At 41.8% G+C, this 23,809-nt stretch overlaps 1 protein-coding gene across 3 annotated transcripts in view; it reads left to right on the forward strand.

Moving 5' to 3' along the window:
* The window catches only part of ahnak (AHNAK nucleoprotein), a 32,137-nt gene extending 10,178 nt beyond the window's left edge, over nt 1–21,959 (forward strand). The window contains exons 3-7 of one of the 3 annotated variants that reach the window (XM_085430849.1): nt 959–1,015; nt 1,135–1,291; nt 1,404–1,630; nt 1,786–4,945; nt 5,642–21,959. In XM_085430849.1, coding sequence (XP_085286975.1) covers nt 1,135–1,291; nt 1,404–1,630; nt 1,786–4,945; nt 5,642–21,039 — 18,942 coding nt within the window. In that variant the 5' untranslated portion in view covers nt 959–1,015 and the 3' untranslated portion in view covers nt 21,040–21,959. Of the gene's footprint in view, nt 1–958; nt 1,016–1,134; nt 1,292–1,403; nt 1,631–1,785 lie in introns of all 3 variants that reach the window. The other 2 variants (XM_085430857.1, XM_085430841.1) reach the window with 2 other exon arrangements.
* Nucleotides 21,960–23,809: the final 1,850 nt, after the last annotated feature.

Genomic DNA, 23,809 nt, shown 5'->3' on the forward strand with positions numbered 1-23,809 from the left:
AAAAAAACAAACAACAACATAAAAATCCCTTTCTATTGGTAGAGACACATCATCGTGGAACAGCTTTGTATATTTCGAGGAGTGGGTGGTGGAGAGCTTGGTACTAACAAAACAATAGGTTCTGTGTTCCAAAAAGGAGAGTGGGTATTACCAGTCAGCATGTTTGTGGACACATGTCTAGTAATGTTGTCAACAAACTTTATCATTGATGTGATGATCTTTTTACATTGCAAACAGCGATAGTGACAGTTGTTGAAAAGCTAAGCATGAATTTCAGTTGGCCTAATTTAAAGTGATATAAATATGGTAAATTTGGTAATTATTTGAAGGTATAATGTATACCTTATGTACTCTGATGGCCTCACCCAACCTAATGTGTGCTACTACAGCGTAAAGAGGTAGATCATTGTCATCAGCTTTGTAAAAACTTTCAGCTGTAGTGATAAAAAAATTAATAACAAATCTATGGTTAATTGCTGAAAAGGAATTCATAGCTCTTGTTATTGAACAGAACTACAAGCTTAATGTGGGATCCTATACAAGGGTGCAACTGTTTTCCTATTAGATTAGTGTTTGTGGTTGTACATCTGTATTAGAGTAGTAACTCTTTTAGGTGATGTATTTGTTACCATACATTTCTCCACCTTGGTGTGTTTTTGGTTTTTTTCTTTAAATAAAGTACCTGTGACCCTCACTTTTGTTTCTATTGATGTTTGAGTTGATCTGTACGCAGGGGATTTGGCTGTTTCCTCAGGGCAGGGAGTGGTCTGACTTCAACCAAGTTTCCAAAACGTAGTGCATCCTGGAGGGAAGGGAAGGCACTTATAGTTAGATAGGCTATATTGTCTGAAGGAGTTTTAACACCATCTAGTGTTCACTTTTGGGTCTTTTAACCCAGGCTCCTTACAAAGTGGGATGTGGATAGAATTTGTTCAAAGTCTGTCTTTTGTTTTTGCAGGAAAACAAAGAGAATTTGTGCTACAACGAGGCTTGAATTGAAGAAAACAAAAACAAGGTATTTTAGGAATTTAAGGTTTAAGACTAGTATTCCATATTTTATGCTGTAAAGAGTTTTTGCCAACTAACTATGATTTTTTTCTGTTGAACCTGCTATTTTTATGGCTATGTTTACAGATGGCTGACGAAGAGGAGACAAGGGAGGTACTCTTTCCAGATTGGGAAGGTGCTGACAAAACTGGCATGACCATTGAACAGACAAGTGGAGGACAGCTCTTTGTTAAGGAGGTGAAAGGAGAGTCACCAGCAGCACGGTCTGGAAAAGTATATGAAGGTAACAAATTCAGTTTTTGTTCAAATATGTAGCTTTCACCAAATGTTTAGTAAGATGTGCACGCTGACTTTTGCTCTTTTGTTTTTTTGTGCTGCTTCCACTTAAATCATAGGTGACCAAATTGTGGGTGCCACTATCTACTTTGAAAATATGAGTTCTGAAGAAACAGCAGAGCTACTAAAGACACTGAACAAACACAAGGTTGGACTGAAACTACAAAACAAAGGAGACAAATCCCCTTACTACTCACCGCTGAGCACACCATGTCGTTCACCAGTCAGCACCCTTACATGGGAAGGAAAGACCCGCTTTGGAGATTCCAGTCCAGATATCATTCTTGTAAGTTCTTTTTAAAAAACAAAAAAGGGGAAAAAGCCCCCCAAACAAACGAAAGAAAAACCAACTACATTATCACTCATATGTCTGCAGGAAAGCTAGTGGACTAAAACAGGGTGTGCTGTAACACTTGCATGTTTGTGTCATTCAATCAACAGAGTGGGGATGATGAAGATTATAAGCGAATATACACAAGAAAGATAAAACCAAGGCTGAAATCTGAAGACCTTGCAGAGGGAGTGGATGTTCGCACGGAGCGGCACAGCAGCACAAGCAGCGATGGCAGCACAATTACTACCATCACTCGTCGTATCACTACTTACACAGTAGATATGCCAAGTGGCATAAGTGAGCAACTTGAACTTTCAAGCCCAGACGTCAAAGGGCTAAGGCACGAATCTGGAGATGGATCTTCTCATATCAGAATCTCACATGGCAGCCCTTCAGGTAAAATGGGAGCAGAAGAAGGTGTTTTTGAGTCAGGCGACATAACTTACACTGGGCCAAATATCACTTCCACTGTGACACGCTGGGGCAATGGTGGGGTTCAAACTACAACGCATATAGGAGAGGAAAAAGAAAGAAGTGATCTTAGATTTAAGGTTCCTAGCTTTGGAGTAACAGGTAGTAAATGCCATGAAGGCACTGAAACTTCAAGAGGGAGTAGTGAGCAAGGAGATGAAAGTGTTCAGGATTCAGAAATGACTGTGACACTAAGAGACAACAAAAACACTGCTGGCAGCCATGTTACAGCTGGGTCAGGGGGTGCTGGGATAATTTCAACTGACGAAAACGGAGGGTCGGGTAGACTGTCTTTACCAGGAAAAGGAATGAAAATTTTGACTGCAACCACAGAGAAAACACAGATGGGAAGTTCAGACAGTACTTTAGATGAGAGGACAAAAGTTAAGATATCTGGAATTACAATCAGTCCCCTGCAGACGAAAGGATCAGGTAGTACTGACATTCCACATATCAGAATAGGAGGGTCGACAGATACTGGTGCAAATTTGAAAGATGGCAGGATAGAAAAATCAACAATAACATTAGATAATGTTACCTCGGGACTTTCTTCAAAAAAATCTGAACTGGACATCAAAGGAGCCGGTGTTCAGATCAAGGGCCCCAGAGCCAACACTGAAGGGTCAGTTTTGAGTGTAAGACATTCAGAGTCTGAAAGTGACATCGGAAGTGCTGAAATCAACTCTAATATTCAAATCAAACTCCCAACAACTGATAGCAAATACAAAATGGATGTTAATGTTCCATCCATATCCGGGCTGAACAAGGTTGAGGGAAAAGGTGATTTAACTGGTGAGAGAAAAACAGCAGGACTGAAATTTGACATTAAAGGTTCAAATAAAGACACTGAGAGGAAAGAGGGAACAAACGCTCATGTACAAATTCCTGAAGCTGACATTAAAGCAATAAAACCTTCTATTGACAGTAAGGATGTAAAAATTAAAGGACCCAGTGTTGATATTAAAAGAACACAAGTAAATGTCACAGTGCCTGCTGCAGAATTTGGAGTTCCAAAAGCAGAGCGTCTAGATGTTGATCTAAAACTTTCCAAATCCAAAACTGACACCAAAATACCTAAAGTTGAAAATAAAGCAGGGATAAAAGGGGAGATAAAAACACACGAGATTGATGTCAAAGGTCTAGAGATAAACCTTCCCAGGACTGGTATTGATGTTAAAGCACCTGATTTTGATATTACAGGACCGCAAGTGGACACAGAAGACCTTGATGTGAATCTCAAAGGATCAAAAATAGAACTACCATCATTGTCGGGAACTAAACTGAAAGATTTGGACATGAGTGTGAAAGGTCCCAAAATGAAGGGAAATGTTGATGTACCAAACCTTGAGAGGGATATAAAAACTCCAAAAATGAAGATTGAAGGAAAAGAAATTGACAGTGAAGGCCAAACCAGTGGACTTATTATGTCCAATATTAAAATGCCATCTCTTTGCATAAAAGGTCCAAAGCCTGAAGGTCAGGATGTGAATATTAACCTTTCCAAGACTGAAATTAATGTTAAAGCACCTGAAGTCGATGTATCATCATCACGGGGACCCAAATTGGAGGAGTTCAACAACACTGTAAAAGGGCCAAAACTCAAGGGAGATGTTACTGTATCAGCTCCAAAGATTGAGGGAGACCTACAAGCTCCAAAAGTGGACATTGAAGGAAGATATGTTAATATTGAGGGCCATAAAGGAGGACTTAAAATGCCCAAAGTTGAAATGTCATCCTTTGGTGTGAAAGGTCCAAAGGTTGAAGGTCCAGATGTTGATGTCAGCCTTCCTAAAGGTGATATTGAAATCAAAGCACCCAACATTGATATTAAAGGAGCGGACATTGATGTTGAGGGTCCGAGTGGAAAGATCAAAGGACCACAATTCAAGATGTCAGGTATATCCGGGCCCAAAGTTTCCATGCCTGATGTGGATTTCAATCTGAAAGGCCCCAAAGTTGAAGGTGAGGTGGATATTCCAAAGATTGAAGGAAAAGTGAAAGCACCGGGAGTTGACATTGAGGGACCGAAAGTTGACATCGAAGGTCCAAAAGGTGGATTTGAAATGCCCAAAATTAAAATGCCAACATTTGGCTTTAAAGGTCCAAAGGTGGAGGGTCCAGATGTTGACATAAACCTTCCCAAAGCTGATGTCAATATCAAAGCACCTGAAGTTGATATTAGAGGACCAGAAATAGAAGGCCCTGATGCCAAACTCAAAGGACCCAAATTCAAACTGCCATCACTGTCAGGACCCAGCCTACCAGATTTTGACATTAATTTGAAAGGCCCAAAACTCAAGGGAGATGTTGATGTGTCCGCTCCAAAGATTGAGAGAGACATAAAGGCACCCAAGGTGGACATTGAGGGACCAGATGTTGACATTGAGGGCCACAAAGGAGGACTTAAAATGCCCAAATTCAAAATGCCAGGCTTTGGTATGAAGGGTCCAAAAGTTGAAGGTCCAGATGTTGATGTCAGCCTTCCTAAAGGGGATATTGACATCAATGCACCCGACGTTGACATTAAAGGAGGAGACATTGATGTCGAGGGTCCGAGTGGAAAGATCAAAGGGCCAAAATTCAAGATGTCAGGTATGTCCGGGCCTAAAATTTCCATGCCTGATGTGGATTTCAATCTGAAAGGCCCCAAAGTTGAAGGTGAGGTGGATGTTCCAAAGATTGAAGGAAAAGTGAAAGCACCGGGAGTTGACATTGAGGGACCAAAAGTTGACATCGAGGGTCCAAAAGGTGGATTTGAAATGCCCAAAATTAAAATGCCAACATTTGGCTTTAAAGGTCCAAAAGTAGAGGGTCCAGATGTTGACATAAACCTTCCCAAAGCTGATTTCAATGTGAAAGGACCTGAAGTTGATATTAAAGGACCAGAAATCGAAGGCCCTGATGCCAAACTAAAAGGACCCAAATTCAAACTGCCATCACTGTCAGGACCCAGCCTACCAGATTTTGACATTAATTTGAAAGGGCCCAAACTCAAGGGAGATGTTGATGTGTCCGCTCCAAAGATTGAGGGAGACATAAAGGCACCCAAGGTGGACATTGAGGGACCAGATGTTGACATTGAGGGCCACAAAGGAGGACTTAAAATGCCCAAATTCAAAATGCCAGGCTTTGGTATGAAGGGTCCAAAAGTTGAAGGTCCAGATGTTGATGTCAGCCTTCCTAAAGGGGATATTGACATCAAAGCACCCGGCGTTGACATTAAAGGAGCTGACATTGATGTCGAGGGTCCGAGTGGAAAGATCAAAGGACCAAAATTCAAGATGCCAGGAATATCCGGGCCTAAAATTTCAATGCCTGATGTGGATTTCAATCTGAAAGGCCCCAAAGTTGAAGGTGAGGTGGATGTTCCAAAGATTGAAGGAAAAGTGAAAGCACCAGGAGTCGACATTGAGGGACCAAAAGTTGACATCGAAGGTCCAAAAGGTGGATTTGAAATGCCCAAAATAAAAATGCCAACATTTGGCCTTAAAGGTCCAAAGGTGGAGGGTCCAGATGTTGACATAAACCTTCCCAAAGCTGATGTCAATGTCAAAGGACCTGAAATTGATATTAGTGGACCAGAAATAGAAGGCCCTGATGGAAAACTAAAAGGACCCAAGTTCAAACTACCATCACTGTCAGGACCCAGCCTACCAGATTTTGACATTAATTTGAAAGGGCCCAAACTCAAGGGAGATGTTGATGTGTCGGTTCCAAAGATTGAGGGAGACATAAAGGCACCCAAGGTGGACATTGAGGGACCAGATGTTGACATTGAGGGCCACAAAGGAGGACTTAAAATGCCCAAATTCAAAATGCCAGGCTTTGGTATGAAGGGTCCAAAAGTTGAAGGTCCAGATGTTGATGTCAGCCTTCCTAAAGGGGATATTGACATCAAAGCCCCGGAAGTTGACATTAAAGGAGTGGACATTGATGTCGAGGGTCCGAGTGGAAAGATCAAAGGACCAAAATTCAAGATGCCAGGGATATCTGGGCCTAAAATTTCAATGCCTGATGTAGATTTCAATCTGAAAGGCCCCAAAGTTGAAGGTGAGGTGGATATTCCAAAGATTGAAGGAAAAGTGAAAGCACCGGGAGTTGACATTGAGGGACCAAAAGTTGACATCGAAGGTCCAAAAGGTGGATTTGAAATGCCCAAAATTAAAATGCCAACATTTGGCTTTAAAGGTCCAAAGGTGGAGGGTCCAGATGTTGACATACACCTTCCCAAAGCTGATGTCAAAGGACCTGAAGTTGATATTAGTGGACCAGAAATCGAAGGCCCTGATGCCAAACTAAAAGGACCCAAATTTAAACTGCCATCACTGTCAGGACCCAGCCTACCAGATTTTGACATTAATTTGAAAGGGCCCAAACTCAAGGGAGATGTTGACGTGTCCGCTCCAAAGATTGAGGGAGACATAAAGGCACCCAAGGTGGACATTGAGGGACCAGATGTTGACATTGAGGGCCACAAAGGAGGGCTAAAAATGCCCAAATTCAAAATGCCAGGCTTTGGTATGAAGGGTCCAAAAGTTGAAGGTCCAGATGTTGATGTCAGCCTTCCTAAAGGGAATATTGACATCAAAGCACCCGAAGTTGACATTAAAGGAGCAGACATTGATGTCGAGGGTCCGAGTGGAAAGATCAAAGGATCAAAATTCAAGATGCCAAGTTTATCCGGGCCCAAAATTTCAATGCCTGATGTAGATTTCAATCTGAAAGGCCCCAAAGTTGAAGGTGAGGTGGATATTCCAAAGATTGAAGGAAAAGTGAAAGCACCGGGAGTTGACATTGAGGGACCAAAAGTTGACATCGAAGGTCCAAAAGGTGGATTTGAAATGCCCAAAATTAAAATGCCAACATTTGGCTTTAAAGGTCCAAAGGTGGAGGGTCCAGATGTTGACATAAACCTTCCCAAAGCTGATGTCAATATCAAAGCACCTGAAATTGATATTAGTGGACCAGAAATAGAAGGCCCTGATGCCAAACTCAAAGGACCCAAGTTCAAACTGCCATCACTGTCAGGACCCAGCCTACCAGACTTTGACATTAATTTGAAAGGCCCAAAACTCAAGGGAGATGTTGATGTGTCCGTTCCAAAGATTGAGGGAGACATAAAGGCACCCAAGGTGGACATTGAAGGACCAGATGTTGACATTGAGGGCCACAAAGGAGGGCTAAAAATGCCCAAATTCAAAATGCCAGGCTTTGGTATGAAGGGTCCAAAAGTTGAAGGTCCAGATGTTGATGTCAGCCTTCCTAAAGGGGATATTGACATCAAAGCACCCGACGTTGACATTAAAGGAGCTGACATTGATGTCGAGGGTCCGAGTGGAAAGATCAAAGGACCAAAATTCAAGATGCCAAGTTTATCCGGGCCCAAAATTTCAATGCCTGATGTAGATTTCAATCTGAAAGGCCCCAAAGTTGAAGGTGAGGTGGATATTCCAAAGATTGAAGGAAAAGTGAAAGCACCGGGAGTTGACATTGAGGGACCAAAAGTTGACATCGAAGGTCCAAAAGGTGGATTTGAAATGCCCAAAATTAAAATGCCAACATTTGGCTTTAAAGGTCCAAAGGTGGAGGGTCCAGATGTTGACATAAACCTTCCCAAAGCTGATTTCAATGTGAAAGGACCTGAAGTTGATATTAGTGGACCAGAAGTCGAAGGCCCTGATGCCAAACTCAAAGGACCCAAGTTCAAACTGCCATCACTGTCAGGACCCAGCCTACCAGACTTTGACATTAATTTGAAAGGCCCAAAACTCAAGGGAGATGTTGATGTGTCCGTTCCAAAGATTGAGGGAGATATAAAGGCACCCAAGGTGGACGTTGAGGGCCCAGATGTTGACATTGAGGGCCACAAAGGAGGACTTAAAATGCCCAAATTCAAAATGCCAGGCTTTGGTATGAAGGGTCCAAAAGTTGAAGGTCCAGATGTTGATGTCAGCCTTCCTAAAGGGGATATTGACATCAAAGCCCCCGACGTTGACATTAAAGGAGCTGACATTGATGTCGAGGGTCCGAGTGGAAAGATCAAAGGACCAAAATTCAAGATGCCAAGTTTATCCGGGCCCAAAATTTCAATGCCTGATGTGGATTTCAATCTGAAAGGCCCCAAAGTTGAAGGTGAGGTGGATATTCCAAAGATTGAAGGAAAAGTGAAAGCACCGGGAGTTGACATTGAGGGACCAAAAGTTGACATAGAAGGCCCAAAAGGTGGATTTGAAATGCCAAAAATTAAAATGCCAACATTTGGCTTTAAAGGTCCAAAGGTGGAGGGTCCAGATGTTGACGTAAACCTTCCCAAAGCTGATTTCAATGTGAAAGGACCTGAAGTTGATATTAGTGGACCAGAAATCGAAGGCCCTGATGCCAAACTAAAAGGACCCAAATTTAAACTGCCATCACTGTCAGGACCCAGCCTACCCGACTTTGACATTAATTTGAAAGGGCCCAAACTCAAGGGAGATGTTGATGTGTCCGTTCCAAAGATTGAGGGAGACATAAAGGCACCCAAGGTGGACATTGAGGGACCAGATGTTGACATTGAGGGCCACAAAGGAGGACTTAAAATGCCCAAATTCAAAATGCCAGGCTTTGGTATGAAGGGTCCAAAAGTTGAAGGTCCAGATGTTGATGTCAGCCTTCCTAAAGGTGATATTGACATCAAAGCCCCCGAAGTTGACATTAAAGGAGCTGACATTGATGTCGAGGGTCCGAGTGGAAAGATTAAAGGACCAAAATTCAAGATGCCAAGTTTATCTGGGCCTAAAATTTCAATGCCTGATGTGGATTTCAATCTGAAAGGCCCCAAAGTTGAAGGTGAGGTGGATATTCCAAAGATTGAAGGAAAAGTGAAAGCACCGGGAGTTGACATTGAGGGACCAAAAGTTGACATCGAAGGTCCAAAAGGTGGATTTGAAATGCCCAAAATTAAAATGCCAACATTTGGTTTTAAAGGTCCAAAGGTGGAGGGTCCAGATGTTGACATAAACCTTCCCAAAGCTGATGTCAATGTCAAAGGACCTGAAGTTGATATTAGTGGACTAGAAATAGAAGGCCCTGATGCCAAACTCAAAGGACCCAAATTCAAACTGCCATCACTGTCAGGACCCAGCCTACCAGATTTTGACATTAATTTGAAAGGGCCCAAACTCAAGGGAGATGTTGATGTGTCCGCTCCAAAGATTGAGGGAGACATAAAGGCACCCAAGGTGGACGTTGAGGGCCCAGATGTTGACATTGAGGGCCACAAAGGAGGACTTAAAATGCCCAAATTCAAAATGCCATCTTTTGGTATGAAGGGTCCAAAAGTTGAAGGTCCAGATGTTGATGTCAGCCTTCCTAAAGGGGATATTGACATCAAAGCACCCGACGTTGACATTAAAGGAGCAGACATTGATGTCGAGGGTCCGAGTGGAAAGATCAAAGGACCAAAATTCAAGATGCCAAGTTTATCCGGGCCCAAAATTTCAATGCCTGATGTGGATTTCAATCTGAAAGGCCCCAAAGTTGAAGGTGAGGTGGATATTCCAAAGATTGAAGGAAAAATGAAAGCACCGGGAGTCGACATTGAGGGACCAAAGGTTGACATTGAAGGTCCAAAAGGTGGATTTGAAATGCCCAAAATTAAAATGCCAACCTTTGGCTTTAAAGGTCCAAAGGTGGAGGGTCCAGATGTTGACATAAACCTTCCCAAAGCTGATTTCAATGTCAAAGGACCTGGAGTTGATATTAGTGGACCAGAAATCGAAGGCGCTGATGCCAAACTAAAAGGACCCAAGTTCAAACTGCCATCACTGTCAGGACCCAGCCTACCAGACTTTGACATTAATTTGAAAGGGCCCAAACTCAAGGGAGATGTTGATGTGTCCGTTCCAAAGATTGAGGGAGATATAAAGGCACCCAAGGTCGACATTGAGGGACCAGATGTTGACATTGAGGGCCATAAAGGAGGACTTAAAATGCCCAAATTCAAAATGCCATCCTTTGGTATGAAGGGTCCAAAAGTTGAAGGTCCAGATGTTGATGTCAGCCTTCCTAAGGGGGATATTGACATCAAAGCACCCGAAGTTGACATTAAAGGAGCAGATATTGATGTCGAGGGTCCGAGTGGAAAAATCAAAGGACCAAAATTCAAGATGCCAAGTTTATCCGGGCCGAAAATTTCAATGCCTGATGTGGATTTCAATCTGAAAGGCCCCAAAGTTGAAGGTGAGGTGGATATTCCAAAGATTGAAGGAAAAGTGAAAGCACCGGGAGTTGACATTGAGGGACCAAAGGTTGACATCGAAGGTCCAAAAGGTGGATTTGAAATGCCCAAAATTAAAATGCCAACATTTGGTTTTAAAGGTCCAAAGGTGGAGGGTCCAGATGTTGACATAAACCTTCCCAAAGCTGATTTCAATGTGAAAGGACCTGAAGTTGATATTAGTGGACCAGAAGTCGAAGGCCCTGATGCCAAACTCAAAGGACCCAAGTTCAAACTGCCATCACTGTCAGGACCCAGCCTACCAGACTTTGACATTAATTTGAAAGGCCCAAAACTCAAGGGAGATGTTGATGTGTCCGTTCCAAAGATTGAGGGAGATATAAAGGCACCCAAGGTGGACATCGAGGGACCAGATTTTGACATTGAGGGCCACAAAGGAGGACTTAAAATGCCCAAATTCAAAATGCCAGGCTTTGGTATGAAGGGTCCAAAAGTTGAAGGTCCAGATGTTGATGTCAGCCTTCCTAAAGGGAATATTGACATCAAAGCCCCGGAAGTTGACATTAAAGGAGCTGACATTGAAGTCGAGGGTCCGAGTGGAAAGATCAAAGGACCAAAATTCAAGATGCCAAGTTTATCCGGGCCCAAAATTTCAATGCCTGATGTCGATTTCAATCTGAAAGGCCCCAAAGTTGAAGGTGATTTAGATGTTCCAAAGATTGAAGGAAAAGTGAAAGCACCAGGAGTTGACATTGAGGGACCAAAAGTTGACATCGAAGGTCCAAAAGGTGGATTTGAAATGCCCAAAATTAAAATGCCAACATTTGGTTTTAAAGGTCCAAAGGTGGAGGGTCCAGATGTTGACATAAACCTTCCCAAAGCTGATTTCAATGTGAAAGGACCTGAAGTTGATATTAGTGGACCAGAAATCGAAGGCCCTGATGCCAAACTAAAAGGACCCAAATTTAAACTGCCATCACTGTCAGGACCCAGCCTACCAGACTTTGACATTAATTTTAAAGGGCCAAAACTCAAGGGAGATGTTGATGTGTCCGTTCCAAAGATTGAGGGTGATATAAAGGCACCCAAGGTGGACATCGAGGGACCAGATGTTGACATTGAGGGCCACAAAGGAGGACTTAAAATGCCCAAATTCAAAATGCCAGGCTTTGGCATGAAGGGTCCAAAAGTTGAAGGTCCAGATGTTGATGTCAGCCTTCCTAAAGGGAATATTGACATCAAAGCACCCGAAGTTGACATTAAAGGAGCAGACATTGATGTCGAGGGTCCGAGTGGAAAGATCAAAGGACCAAAATTCAAGATGCCAAGTTTATCCGGGCCCAAAATTTCAATGCCTGATGTGGATTTCAATCTGAAAGGCCCCAAAGTTGAAGGTGAGGTGGATATTCCAAAGATTGAAGGAAAAGTGAAAGCACCAGGAGTTGACATTGAGGGACCAAAAGTTGACATCGAAGGTCCAAAAGGTGGATTTGAAATGCCCAAAATTAAAATGCCAACATTTGGCTTTAAAGGTCCAAAGGTGGAGGGTCCAGATGTTGACATAAACCTTCCCAAAGCTGATTTCAATGTCAAAGGACCTAAAGTTGATATTAGTGGACCAGAAGTTGAAGGCCCTGATGCCAAACTCAAAGGACCCAAGTTCAAACTGCCATCACTGTCAGGACCCAGCCTACCAGACTTTGACATTAATTTGAAAGGCCCAAAACTCAAGGGAGATGTTGATGTGTCCGTTCCAAAGATTGAGGGAGATATAAAGGCACCCAAGGTGGACATCGAGGGACCAGATTTTGACATTGAGGGCCACAAAGGAGGACTTAAAATGCCCAAATTCAAAATGCCAGGCTTTGGTATGAAGGGTCCAAAAGTTGAAGGTCCAGATGTTGATGTCAGCCTTCCTAAAGGGAATATTGACATCAAAGCCCCTGAAGTTGACATTAAAGGAGCTGACATTGAAGTCGAGGGTCCGAGTGGAAAGATCAAAGGACCAAAATTCAAGATGCCAGGGATATCTGGGCCCAAAATTTCAATGCCTGATGTGGATTTCAATCTGAAAGGCCCCAAAGTTGAAGGTGATTTAGATGTTCCAAAGATTGAAGGAAAAGTGAAAGCACCAGGAGTTGACATTGAGGGACCAAAAGTTGACATCGAAGGTCCAAAAGGTGGATTTGAAATGCCAAAAATTAAAATGCCAACATTTGGCTTTAAAGGTCCAAAGGTGGAGGGTCCAGATGTTGACATAAACCTTCCCAAAGCTGATTTCAATGTCAAAGGACCTGAAGTTGATATTAGTGGACCAGAAGTCGAAGGCCCTGATGCCAAACTCAAAGGACCCAAGTTCAAACTGCCATCACTGTCAGGACCCAGCCTACCAGACTTTGACATTAATTTTAAAGGGCCCAAACTCAAGGGAGATGTTGATGTGTCCGTTCCAAAGATTGAGGGAGATATAAAGGCACCCAAGGTGGACATCGAGGGACCAGATGTTGACATTGAGGGCCACAAAGGAGGACTTAAAATGCCCAAATTCAAAATGCCAGGCTTTGGCATGAAGGGTCCAAAAGTTGAAGGTCCAGATGTTGATGTCAGCCTTCCTAAAGGGAATATTGACATCAAAGCACCCGAAGTTGACATTAAAGGAGCAGACATTGATGTCGAGGGTCCGAGTGGAAAGATCAAAGGACCAAAATTCAAGATGCCAAGTTTATCCGGGCCCAAAATTTCAATGCCTGATGTGGATTTCAATCTGAAAGGCCCCAAAGTTGAAGGTGAGGTGGATATTCCAAAGATTGAAGGAAAAGTGAAAGCACCAGGAGTTGACATTGAGGGACCGAAAGTTGACATCGAAGGTCCAAAAGGTGGATTTGAAATGCCCAAAATTAAAATGCCAACATTTGGCTTTAAAGGTCCAAAGGTGGAGGGTCCAGATGTTGACATAAACCTTCCCAAAGCTGATTTCAATGTCAAAGGACCTGAAGTTGATATTAGTGGACCAGAAATCGAAGGCCCTGATGCCAAACTCAAAGGACCCAAATTTAAACTGCCATCACTGTCAGGACCCAGCCTACCAGACTTTGACATTAATTTGAAAGGGCCCAAACTCAAGGGAGATGTTGATGTGTCAGTTCCAAAGATTGAGGGAGATATAAAGGCACCCAAGGTGGACATTGAGGGACCAGATGTTGACATTGAGGGCCACAAAGGAGGGCTTAAAATGCCCAAATTCAAAATGCCAGGCTTTGGTATGAAAGGTCCAAAGGTTGAAGGTCCAGATGTTGATGTCAGCCTTCCTAAAGGGGATATTGACATCAAAGCCCCCGAAGTTGACATTAAAGGAGTGGACATTGATGTCGAGGGTCCGAGTGGAAAGATTAAAGGACCAAAATTCAAGATGCCAGGAATATCTGGGCCTAAAATTTCAATGCCTGATGTGGATTTCAATCTGAAAGGCCCCAAAGTTGAAGGTGAGGTGGATGTTCCAAAGATTGAAGGAAAAGTGAAAGCACCGGGAGTCGACATTGAGGGACCAAAGGTTGACATCGAAGGTCCAAAAGGTGGATTTGAAATGCCCAAAATTAAAATGCCAACATTTGGCTTTAAAGGTCCAAAGGTGGAGGGTCCAGATGTTGACATAAACCTTCCCAAAGCTGATTTCAATGTCAAAGCACCTGAAGTTGATATTAGTGGACCAGACGTTGAAGGCCCTGATGCCAAACTCAAAGGACCCAAGTTCAAACTGCCATCACTGTCAGGACCCAGCCTACCCGACTTTGACATTAATTTGAAAGGGCCCAAACTCAAGGGAGATGTTGATGTGTCAGCTCCAAAGATTGAAGGCGATATTAAAATCCCTGAAGTAGATGTCCACGGTCCCAAGATGGACATTGGCTCTCCACAGGGAAAATTTTCAGGGCCCAAGGTAAAGTTTCCAACAATAAGTGGACCCAAAATGTCCCTGCCAGATGTTGACATCAATTTAAAGGGACCAAAGTTGAAAGGAGATATGAAGGGGGATTTTCAACTATCAAAACCTGAAATTGAGGGACCAGATGCTTCAATTGATATTCCAGAAACTGGTTCAAAGAAAATGAAATTCAAACTGCCAAGGTTTGGTTTCAAGGGTCCAAAGCTAAATGCACCAGACAGTGAGTTGAAATTGCCACAAGGCGACATCAACCTCAAAGGAAAAACTGGCAGCCTTGAGGGTGTTGACCTTGATTTGGAACTGTCTACACCAAAAGCCAAAGGATCTAAATTCAAAATGCCAAAATTTGGATTTAAAAGTCCAAAAGTTGAAGGTCCAGATGCTGATATAAATGTTTCAACACCTAAGACTGAAATAGAGACACCGGAAGTGAAAATAGAAGCACCTGATATTGACGTTGAGGGTCCAAGTGGGAAGATCAAAGGATCAAAATTCAAGATGCCAAATATCTCAGGACCAAAGATTTCCATGCCAGACGTAGATTTCAAACTAAAAGGTCCTAAATTTGAAGGTGATGTTGATATACCAAAGGCTGAAGGAAAAATAAAGGTACCTAAGGTGGATATAAAAGGCTCAGAGATTGACTTGGAAGGCCCAAAAGGTGGACTGGATATGCCCAAAATTAAAATGCCAACATTTGGTTTCAAAGGTCCAAAGGTTGAGGGTCCAGATGTTGACATAAACCTTCCCAAAGCTGATGTCAATGTCAAAGCACCTGAAATTGATATTAGTCTACCAGAAGTTGAAGGCCCTGATGGAAAACTCAAAGGACCCAAGTTCAAACTGCCATCACTGTCAGGACCCAGCCTACCCGACTTTGACATTAATTTGAAAGGGCCCAAACTCAAGGGAGATGTTGATGTGTCCGTTCCAAAGATTGAGGGAGACATAAAGGCACCCAAGGTGGACATCGAAGGACCAGATATTGACATTGAGGGCCACAAGGGAGGACTTAAAATGCCCAAATTCAAAATGCCAGGCTTTGGTATGAAGGGTCCAAAAGTTGAAGGTCCAGATGTTGATGTCAGCCTTCCTAAAGGGGATATTGACATTAAAGCCCCGGAAGTTGACATTAAAGGAGCAGACATTGATGTGGAGGGTCCGAGTGGAAAGATCAAAGGACCAAAATTCAAGATGCCAGGTATATCCGGGCCAAAAATCTCCATGCCGGATGTGGATTTTAACTTGAAAAGTCCTAAACTTGAAGGTGACATCAAAATTCCAAAAATGCAAGGAGAAATAAAGGTACCGGAAGTAGATATCGAAGGTCCAGAGTTTGATGCTAAGGGCCCCAAAGGTGGATTTGAAATGCCCAAAATTAAAATGCCAACATTTGGTTTCAAGGGTCCAAAGGTGGAGGGTCCAGATGTTGACATAAATCTTCCCAAAGCTGATGCCAATGTGAAAGGACCTGAAGTTGATATTAGTGGACCAGAAGTTGAAGGCCCTGATGCAAAACTCAAAGGTCACAAATTCAAACTGCCATCATTATCAGGACCCAGCCTACCAGACTTTGACATTAACTTGAAAGGGCCCAAAATTAAGGGAGATGTTGATGTGTCGGTTCCAAAGATTGAGGGAGACATAAAGGCACCCAAGGTGGACATCGAGGGACCAGATGTTGACATTGAGGGCCATAAAGGAGGACTTAAAATGCCCAAATTCAAAATGCCAGGCTTTGGTATGAAGGGTCCAAAAGTTGAAGGTCCAGATGTTGATGTCAGCCTTCCTAAAGGGGATATTGACATCAAAGCCCCCGACGTTGACATTAAAGGAGCAGACATTGATGTGGAGGGTCCGAGTGGAAAGATCAAAGGACCAAAATTCAAGATGCCAGGTATATCTGGGCCCAAAATCTCAATGCCTGATGTGGATTTCAATCTGAAAGGCCCCAAAGTTGAAGGTGATTTAGATGTTCCAAAGATTGAAGGAAAGTTCAAAACACCTGAACTTGACATCAAAGGTCCCCAGGTTGATATTGAAGGTCCAAAAGGTGGATTTGAAATGCCACATATTAAGATGCCATCTTTTGGCTTTAAAGGTCCAAAGGTGGAGGGTCCAGATGTTGACATAAACCTTCCCAAAGCTGATGTCAATATCAAAGCACCTGAAGTTGATATTAGTGGACTAGAAGTTGAAGGGCCTGATGGAAAACTGAAAGGGCCCAAGTTCAAACTGCCATCACTGTCAGGACCCAGCCTACCAGATTTTGACATTAATTTGAAAGGGCCCAAACTCAAAGGAGACGTTGATGTGTCTGCTCCAAAGATTGAGGGAGACATAAAAGCACCCAAGGTGGACATTGAAGGACCAAATATTGACATTGAGGGCCACAAAGGAGGACTTAAAATGCCCAAATTCAAAATGCCAGGCTTTGGTATGAAGGGTCCAAAAGTTGAAGGTCCAGATGTTGATGTCAGCCTTCCTAAAGGGGATATTGACATCAAAGCACCCGACGTTGACATTAAAGGAGCTGACATTGATGTCGAGGGTCCGAGTGGAAAGATCAAAGGACCAAAATTCAAGATGCCAAGTTTATCCGGGCCCAAAATTTCAATGCCTGATGTGGATTTCAATCTGAAAGGCCCCAAAGTTGAAGGTGAGGTGGATATTCCAAAGATTGAAGGAAAAGTGAAAGCACCGGGAGTTGACATTGAGGGACCAAAAGTTGACATCGAAGGTCCAAAAGGTGGATTTGAAATGCCCAAAATTAAAATGCCAACATTTGGCTTTAAAGGTCCAAAGGTGGAGGGTCCAGATGTTGACATAAACCTTCCCAAAGCTGATTTCAATGTCAAAGCACCTGAAGTTGATATTAGTGGACCAGAAATCGAAGGCCCTGATGCCAAACTCAAAGGACCCAAGTTCAAACTGCCATCACTGTCAGGACCCAGCCTACCAGACTTTGACATTAATTTGAAAGGGCCCAAACTCAAGGGAGATGTTGATGTGTCCGTTCCAAAGATTGAGGGAGACATAAAGGCACCCAAGGTGGACATTGAGGGACCAGATGTTGACATTGAGGGCCACAAGGGAGGACTTAAAATGCCCAAATTCAAAATGCCAGGCTTTGGTATGAAGGGCCCAAAAGTTGAAGGTCCAGATGTTGATGTCAGCCTTCCTAAAGGGGATATTGACATCAAAGCCCCGGAAGTTGACTTTAAAGGAGTCGATATTGATGTGGAGGGTCCGAGTGGAAAAATCAAAGGACCAAAATTCAAGATGCCAAGTTTATCCGGGCCCAAAATCTCCATGCCGGATATGGATTTCAATCTGAAAGGCCCCAAAGTTGAAGGTGAGGTGGATATTCCAAAGATTGAAGGAAAAGTGAAAGCACCAGGAGTCGACTTTGAGGGACCGAAAGTTGACATTGAAGGTCCAAAAGGTGGATTTGAAATGCCAAAAATTAAAATGCCAACATTTGGCTTTAAAGGTCCAAAGGTGGAGGGTCCAGATGTTGACGTAAACCTTCCCAAAGCTGATTTCAATGTGAAAGGACCTGAAGTTGATATTAGTGGACCAGAAATCGAAGGCCCTGATGCCAAACTAAAAGGACCCAAATTTAAACTGCCATCACTGTCAGGACCCAGCCTACCCGACTTTGACATTAATTTGAAAGGGCCCAAACTCAAGGGAGATGTTGATGTGTCCGTTCCAAAGATTGAGGGAGACATAAAGGCACCCAAGGTGGACATTGAGGGACCAGATGTTGACATTGAGGGCCACAAAGGAGGACTTAAAATGCCCAAATTCAAAATGCCATCCTTTGGCATGAAGGGTCCAAAAGTTGAAGGTCCAGATGTTGATGTCAGCCTTCCTAAGCGGGATATTGACATCAAAGCCCCGGAAGTTGACATTAAAGGAGCGGACATTGATGTCGAGGGTCCGAGTGGAAAGATCAAAGGACCAAAATTCAAGATGCCAAGTATATCTGGGCCCAAAATGTCCATGCCAGATATGGATTTCAATCTGAAAGGCCCCAAAGTTGAAGGTGAGGTGGATATTCCAAAGATTGAAGGAAAAGTGAAAGGACCGGGAGTCGACTTTGAGGGACCGAAAGTTGACATTGAAGGTCCAAAAGGTGGATTTGAAATGCCCCACATTAAAATGCCAACATTTGGCTTTAAAGGTCCAAAGGTGGAGGGTCCAGATGTTGACATAAACCTTCCCAAAGCTGATTTCAATGTGAAAGGACCTGAAGTTGATATTAGTGGACCAGAAGTCGAAGGGCCTGATGGAAAACTGAAAGGGCCCAAATTCAAACTTCCATCACTGTCAGGACCCAACCTACCAGACTTTGACATTAATTTGAAAGGCCCAAAGCTGAAGGGAGATGTTGACGTGTCCGCTCCAAAGATTGAGGGAGACATAAAGGCACCCAAGGTGAACATTGAGGGACCAGATATTGACATTGAGGGCCACAAGGGAGGACTTAAAATGCCCAAATTCAAAATGCCAGGCTTTGGTATGAAGGGCCCAAAAGTTGAAGGTCCAGATGTTGATGTCAGCCTTCCTAAAGGGGATATTGACATCAAAGCCCCGGAAGTTGACATTAAAGGAGCGGACATTGATGTCGAGGGTCCGAGTGGAAAGATCAAAGGACCAAAATTCAAGATGCCAGGTATTTCCGGGCCCAAAATCTCCATGCCTGATGTGGATTTCAATCTGAAAGGCCCCAAAGTTGAAGGTGAGGTGGATGTTCCAAAGATTGAAGGAAGAGTGAAAGCACCGGGAGTTGATATTAGTGGACCAGACCTTGAAGGTCCTGATGTAAAATTGAAAGGGCCAAAGTTCAACCTTCCATCACTTTCAGGACCCAGTCTACCAGACTTCGACATTAATTTGAAAGGCCCCAAAGTTAAGGGAGATGTCTCAGCTCCAAAGGTTGAGGGAGACATCAAAGGCCCCAAGATGGATATCCAAGGTCCAGAGATTGACATTCAAGGACCCAAAAGTGCACTTAATATGCCCAGTATTAAAATGCCATCTTTTGGTTTGAAAGGTCCAAAGGTTGAGGGTCCAGATGCTGACATACACCTTCCCAAGGCCGATATCAATGTAAAAACACCGAAAGTTGATATTACAGTGCCTGAAGTTGAATGTTCCTATGCAAAACCAAAAGGACCCAAAATGAAACTTCCATCATTGTCTGGACCTAAGTTGCAGGGCCCCGACATTAACATTAACATTCCCAAACCCAACAATGAATTTAAAACATCCGATATTGGAATTGACCTAAAAGGGCCTAAAGTTAAAGGTGAAGTGGATGCATCGGTGCCCATGTTTGAAAGTGACATAAAAGGTCCAAATGCTAACATCTCTAATGATGATGAAAAGACTGCTGTTACCTTTCCTAAGTTTAAAGGTCCTAAGTTTGCAATGAAAACCCCAGTTCTCGAAGAGTCTAAATCCAATATCAAGATGCCCAGTACAGCACCAAAAAGTCTCAAAACAGAAGTTAGTTTCCCAGACACTGACGCAAGTGTTGATGCCCCTGATATTGACATCAATGTAAAAGGGAAAAAAGGAAAATTTAAACTTCCAAAAGTTAAAGGAAAGGCAAAGAAACCTGATGTTGACATAGAAACACCATCAACAGAAATCAATGCAGACATAACAAACAGTTATGCTAAAGGAACAAAAACAAAGAAGTCTCGGTTTGGAAAGCTTCATTTTCCTGATGTAGAATTAGATATAAAATCACCAAAACTAAAAGGAGATGGATCTTTATCTGCCATTGATGGCTCTGGCAGTCATAGTGCAAATGTTAACTTGGAAGGGTCGAACATGAAAGTAAAATCTTCTAATATTAAAATGCAAAGCGGGACTGATTCAGAAATAAACGCAAGTGCTTCAGGAGGAAGTGCAAGTGGTGGCCTTCAGTACCCAGAGGGTAAAGTCACATTTACCAAAATCACAATGCCAAAGTTTGGCATTGTGTTGCCACAGGTGGAAACCAAAGAAAGTGGAGGAAATATTGAATCAGAACCTGCAGCTAGTGTAGACATCAAGACAGAATCTCCATCTATTAGTTGCCAAGTCAGTTCTCAAAATATTGAGGTTCCCAGTCCAGAGCTGAGACAAGAAGGCAAAGTTAAGGTAAAGATGCCAAAAATTTTTGGCAAATCAAAAGCAAAGGGCAGTAGTGTAAGTGACCTTCACGGATCAGAGGCAGAATTAAGTAGCAGTGGAAAAGCAGGTAAGACCTCTAAAGAGCTAAGTGTACATTCTGGGGAAATGATGGGTGGAAAAATAGAATTAGAGGGTGATCCTGGACTGGGTTTGTCAACTAAAGGCAAATCGGCCTCACTTGATCTTTTTAAGAAATCAAGACATCGATCTTCCTCTTTCAGTGATGAGGGGGGAGTTAGTTCTCCTTCAGCTCAATTAGAGGCTGAAGGTGGTGACATTTCTTTAGATCTCGGAAGCAAGGTCAAGGGAAAGAAAGGCAAGCTTAAGTTTGGTACTTTTGGAGGTTTTGGTTCAAAGTCAAAGGGCTCATATGAAGTGACACTGGGAGATGACAGTGAAGCAGGAATGGAGGGGAGTGCAGGTGGTTCGCTACCTGCTAAAAAATCAAGACTGTCTTCATCCTCTAGCAGTGATAGTGGTTCAAGAGGTGGTTTCAGGTTCCCCAAAGTTGAGCTATCAGTTTCACCCACAAAGTGATAAAGAGACAAATTAAAACCTCAATTGCAACCAAATGTTTTCTCCTAATATTGAAAATTGCTCTTTGTTTCTTTAAAACCTAAGGAGACATGCACAATCATCTCAGTGTGGTTAATTATGAATATCTTTTAGTAATCAAACAGAAGTGCATGAGATTGTTTAAAATCCCTTCAAACTGTAAATAAGATTAATTTGTAATAATAAATATTGTTTTTTGTATATAGTCCAGATTTAATAAATATATGCCATCTCACATCAATAGTTTGTTACAGGGTTTTCTCACTGTGTTCTTTTTCATTCTATTAAATAAATGTTAATGAATGGTTGTGGTATATTTGTGTCCAGGGGTCTATTGCACAGAACCAATATGTTTTTTTTAAAGATTAAAATGTTGTTTATTCACTCAAATACAGTTACCTTTTTAAGTAGGGAGTGATTTTATTTTCAAACTTTAATAATATATAATCAGTAAGTAAAGATGCCTTTTTATAACACATTGTAAAGAGTGATAATGTATATACCAATACTGCAACTGTTTTTACATTTTCAAGTGCTGTCAGTAGTATTCTGTTCATTTTAAACAAAATGTATTTGCTTAAATTTGCCGTTTACCACAAATATTCATTTGGTTCAGTTATTTTAAACAGGATCTCTTTCCTAATCATGTGTTATTGTCACTCATTAATGGTCTGTTTAATGATTTTATTTCATTCTGTCACTCTCTCTCTGTATACACACCATATGCTTGCATTAAGTGTCACAAATAGTACCCCCTTGATGTTAATTTGTTTGCATACAAATTCTTTGTTGATAGACAAAGAAATAGTATTGACTAGATGCAAGAGAGATCATTATTTGGGTCTATTTTTTTGTGTGCAATCTGCCAAATAAACTAAATAAAAAAACTTTTTGAATTCAAAGTGTTTTAAAAGAAAATCAGTATATGTTGCTATTTAGGGTAACACAACCATTCACACGTATGGGCAATTTAGAATCGTCAATTAACCTAACCCCACTAACGGCATGTCTTCGGACTATGGGAGGAAGTCGGAGTACCTGGAGTGAACCCACACAAACATGGGGAGAACATGCAAATTCCACACAGAAAGACACACACAGAAAATATATTTCTAATAGTGTTTGTTTAATCATTATAATAAAAAAAATCGTAATAAGGGTGAATAAAACATAATGAAACAGAGAGTAGTTTTTACAGATATGTAATATCTTAACTTGCTTATATACTTCATTGGAAAAGCTAACAACTGAAATTCTTATCTTCGTAGGGCTCTGTATCTTTTTTTTATTCACCCAGCGTTCACAGGTCTGACAGATCACCAGTTTTGTTGGGGTATTAAAGCAGTTCAGCTATTTAAAAAAGGAAATGTCAACTTTTACTCAGTTACATAATTATTATTACAAAATCCTGCTCCTCACATACAAGGTCTTGAATAATCAAGCCCCATCTTATCTGAATGACCTTATAGTACTGTATCACCCCATTAGAGCACTTCGCTCTTGCACTGTTGTTCCTAGAGTATTTAAAAGAAGAATGGGAGGCAGAGCCTTCAGTTTTCAGGCATCACTTCTATGGAACAAGTTTCCAGTTTGGATTTGGGAGACAGACACTATCTCTACTTTTAAGATTAGGCTTAAAACTTTCCTTTTTGCTAAAGCATATAGTTAGGGCTGGATCAGGTGACCCTGAATCCTCTCTTAGTTATGCTGCAATTGGTGTATGTTGCTGGGGGATTCCCATGATGCATTGAGTATTTCTTCTTTACTCACCTATGGCTCTGGCTCCCTTTTATCCTGTCTTCCTTCTCTCACCCCAGCCAGTGGCAGATGGCCACCTCGCCCTGAGCCTGGTTCTGCCAGAGGTTTCTTCTTGTTAAAAGGGAGTTTTTCCTTCCCACCGTCGCCAAAGTGCTTGCTCATAGGAGGTCATATGATTGTTGGGGTTTTTCTCTGTATGCATTATTGTAGGGTCAACCTTACAATATGAAGCATCTTGAGGCGACTGTTGTTGTGATTTGGCACGGAATAAATATAATCGAATTGAATTAGAGAGTTGACAGTAAAATGATTCTTATGTAATTATTCTTATATATTCTACTGATATACTTAAACTATAAGTTACATTAATTTAAAAAACACAATAATTAAAAAAAACACCTATGTCACTGATAAGTTGCTGAAGTGGAAGCTTAGCTTCATTATTTAGTTAACAGTAGTTTTTTTTTTTTAAATAATGGAGGGTTTTGCACCAAATGCCTCCTGTCACATTTAGTTTATATTGGCTTTTGCCAACTCTGTTAATTTAAATTGCATTGTGTCGACCAGCTGAGGGAGAGAGAGTCAACAGATTAGCACATATATATACTATATATATAATGTACTTCCTCTACCCCCCCCCCCCCCCCTTTTTTTTGTTTTTTGCACATGTCGAGGAGCGTGTCAGGTTACATTTCACTGTGTGTTATACTTGTATAACTATGCATGTGACAAATAAAGAACCTTGAACCTTGAACATATACTGTACAACTCAATATCACTAAAACAAAACAAAAACAAAAAATCTGACTTTTATTTGTTTTATATCCATTATATATAAATTCAAATATTTCCAACTTTTTTTAATTTTTATTTTAATTTAAATTTTAAATACGACCCGCAAAAAAAATAATATACTTTAGTAAAAATGATGAGCTTTTCAAAAATTGATGTAAAAACAAAACACAACAAATTTATACCTGACTCCAGAGTTCTT

The sequence above is a fragment of the Copadichromis virginalis genome, linkage group LG2 (assembly GCF_057382275.1).
Source record: "Copadichromis virginalis isolate Kocher_CV1m ecotype Utaka linkage group LG2, C_Virginalis_male_GT1.1, whole genome shotgun sequence".
NCBI lineage: Eukaryota > Metazoa > Chordata > Actinopteri > Cichliformes > Cichlidae > Copadichromis > Copadichromis virginalis.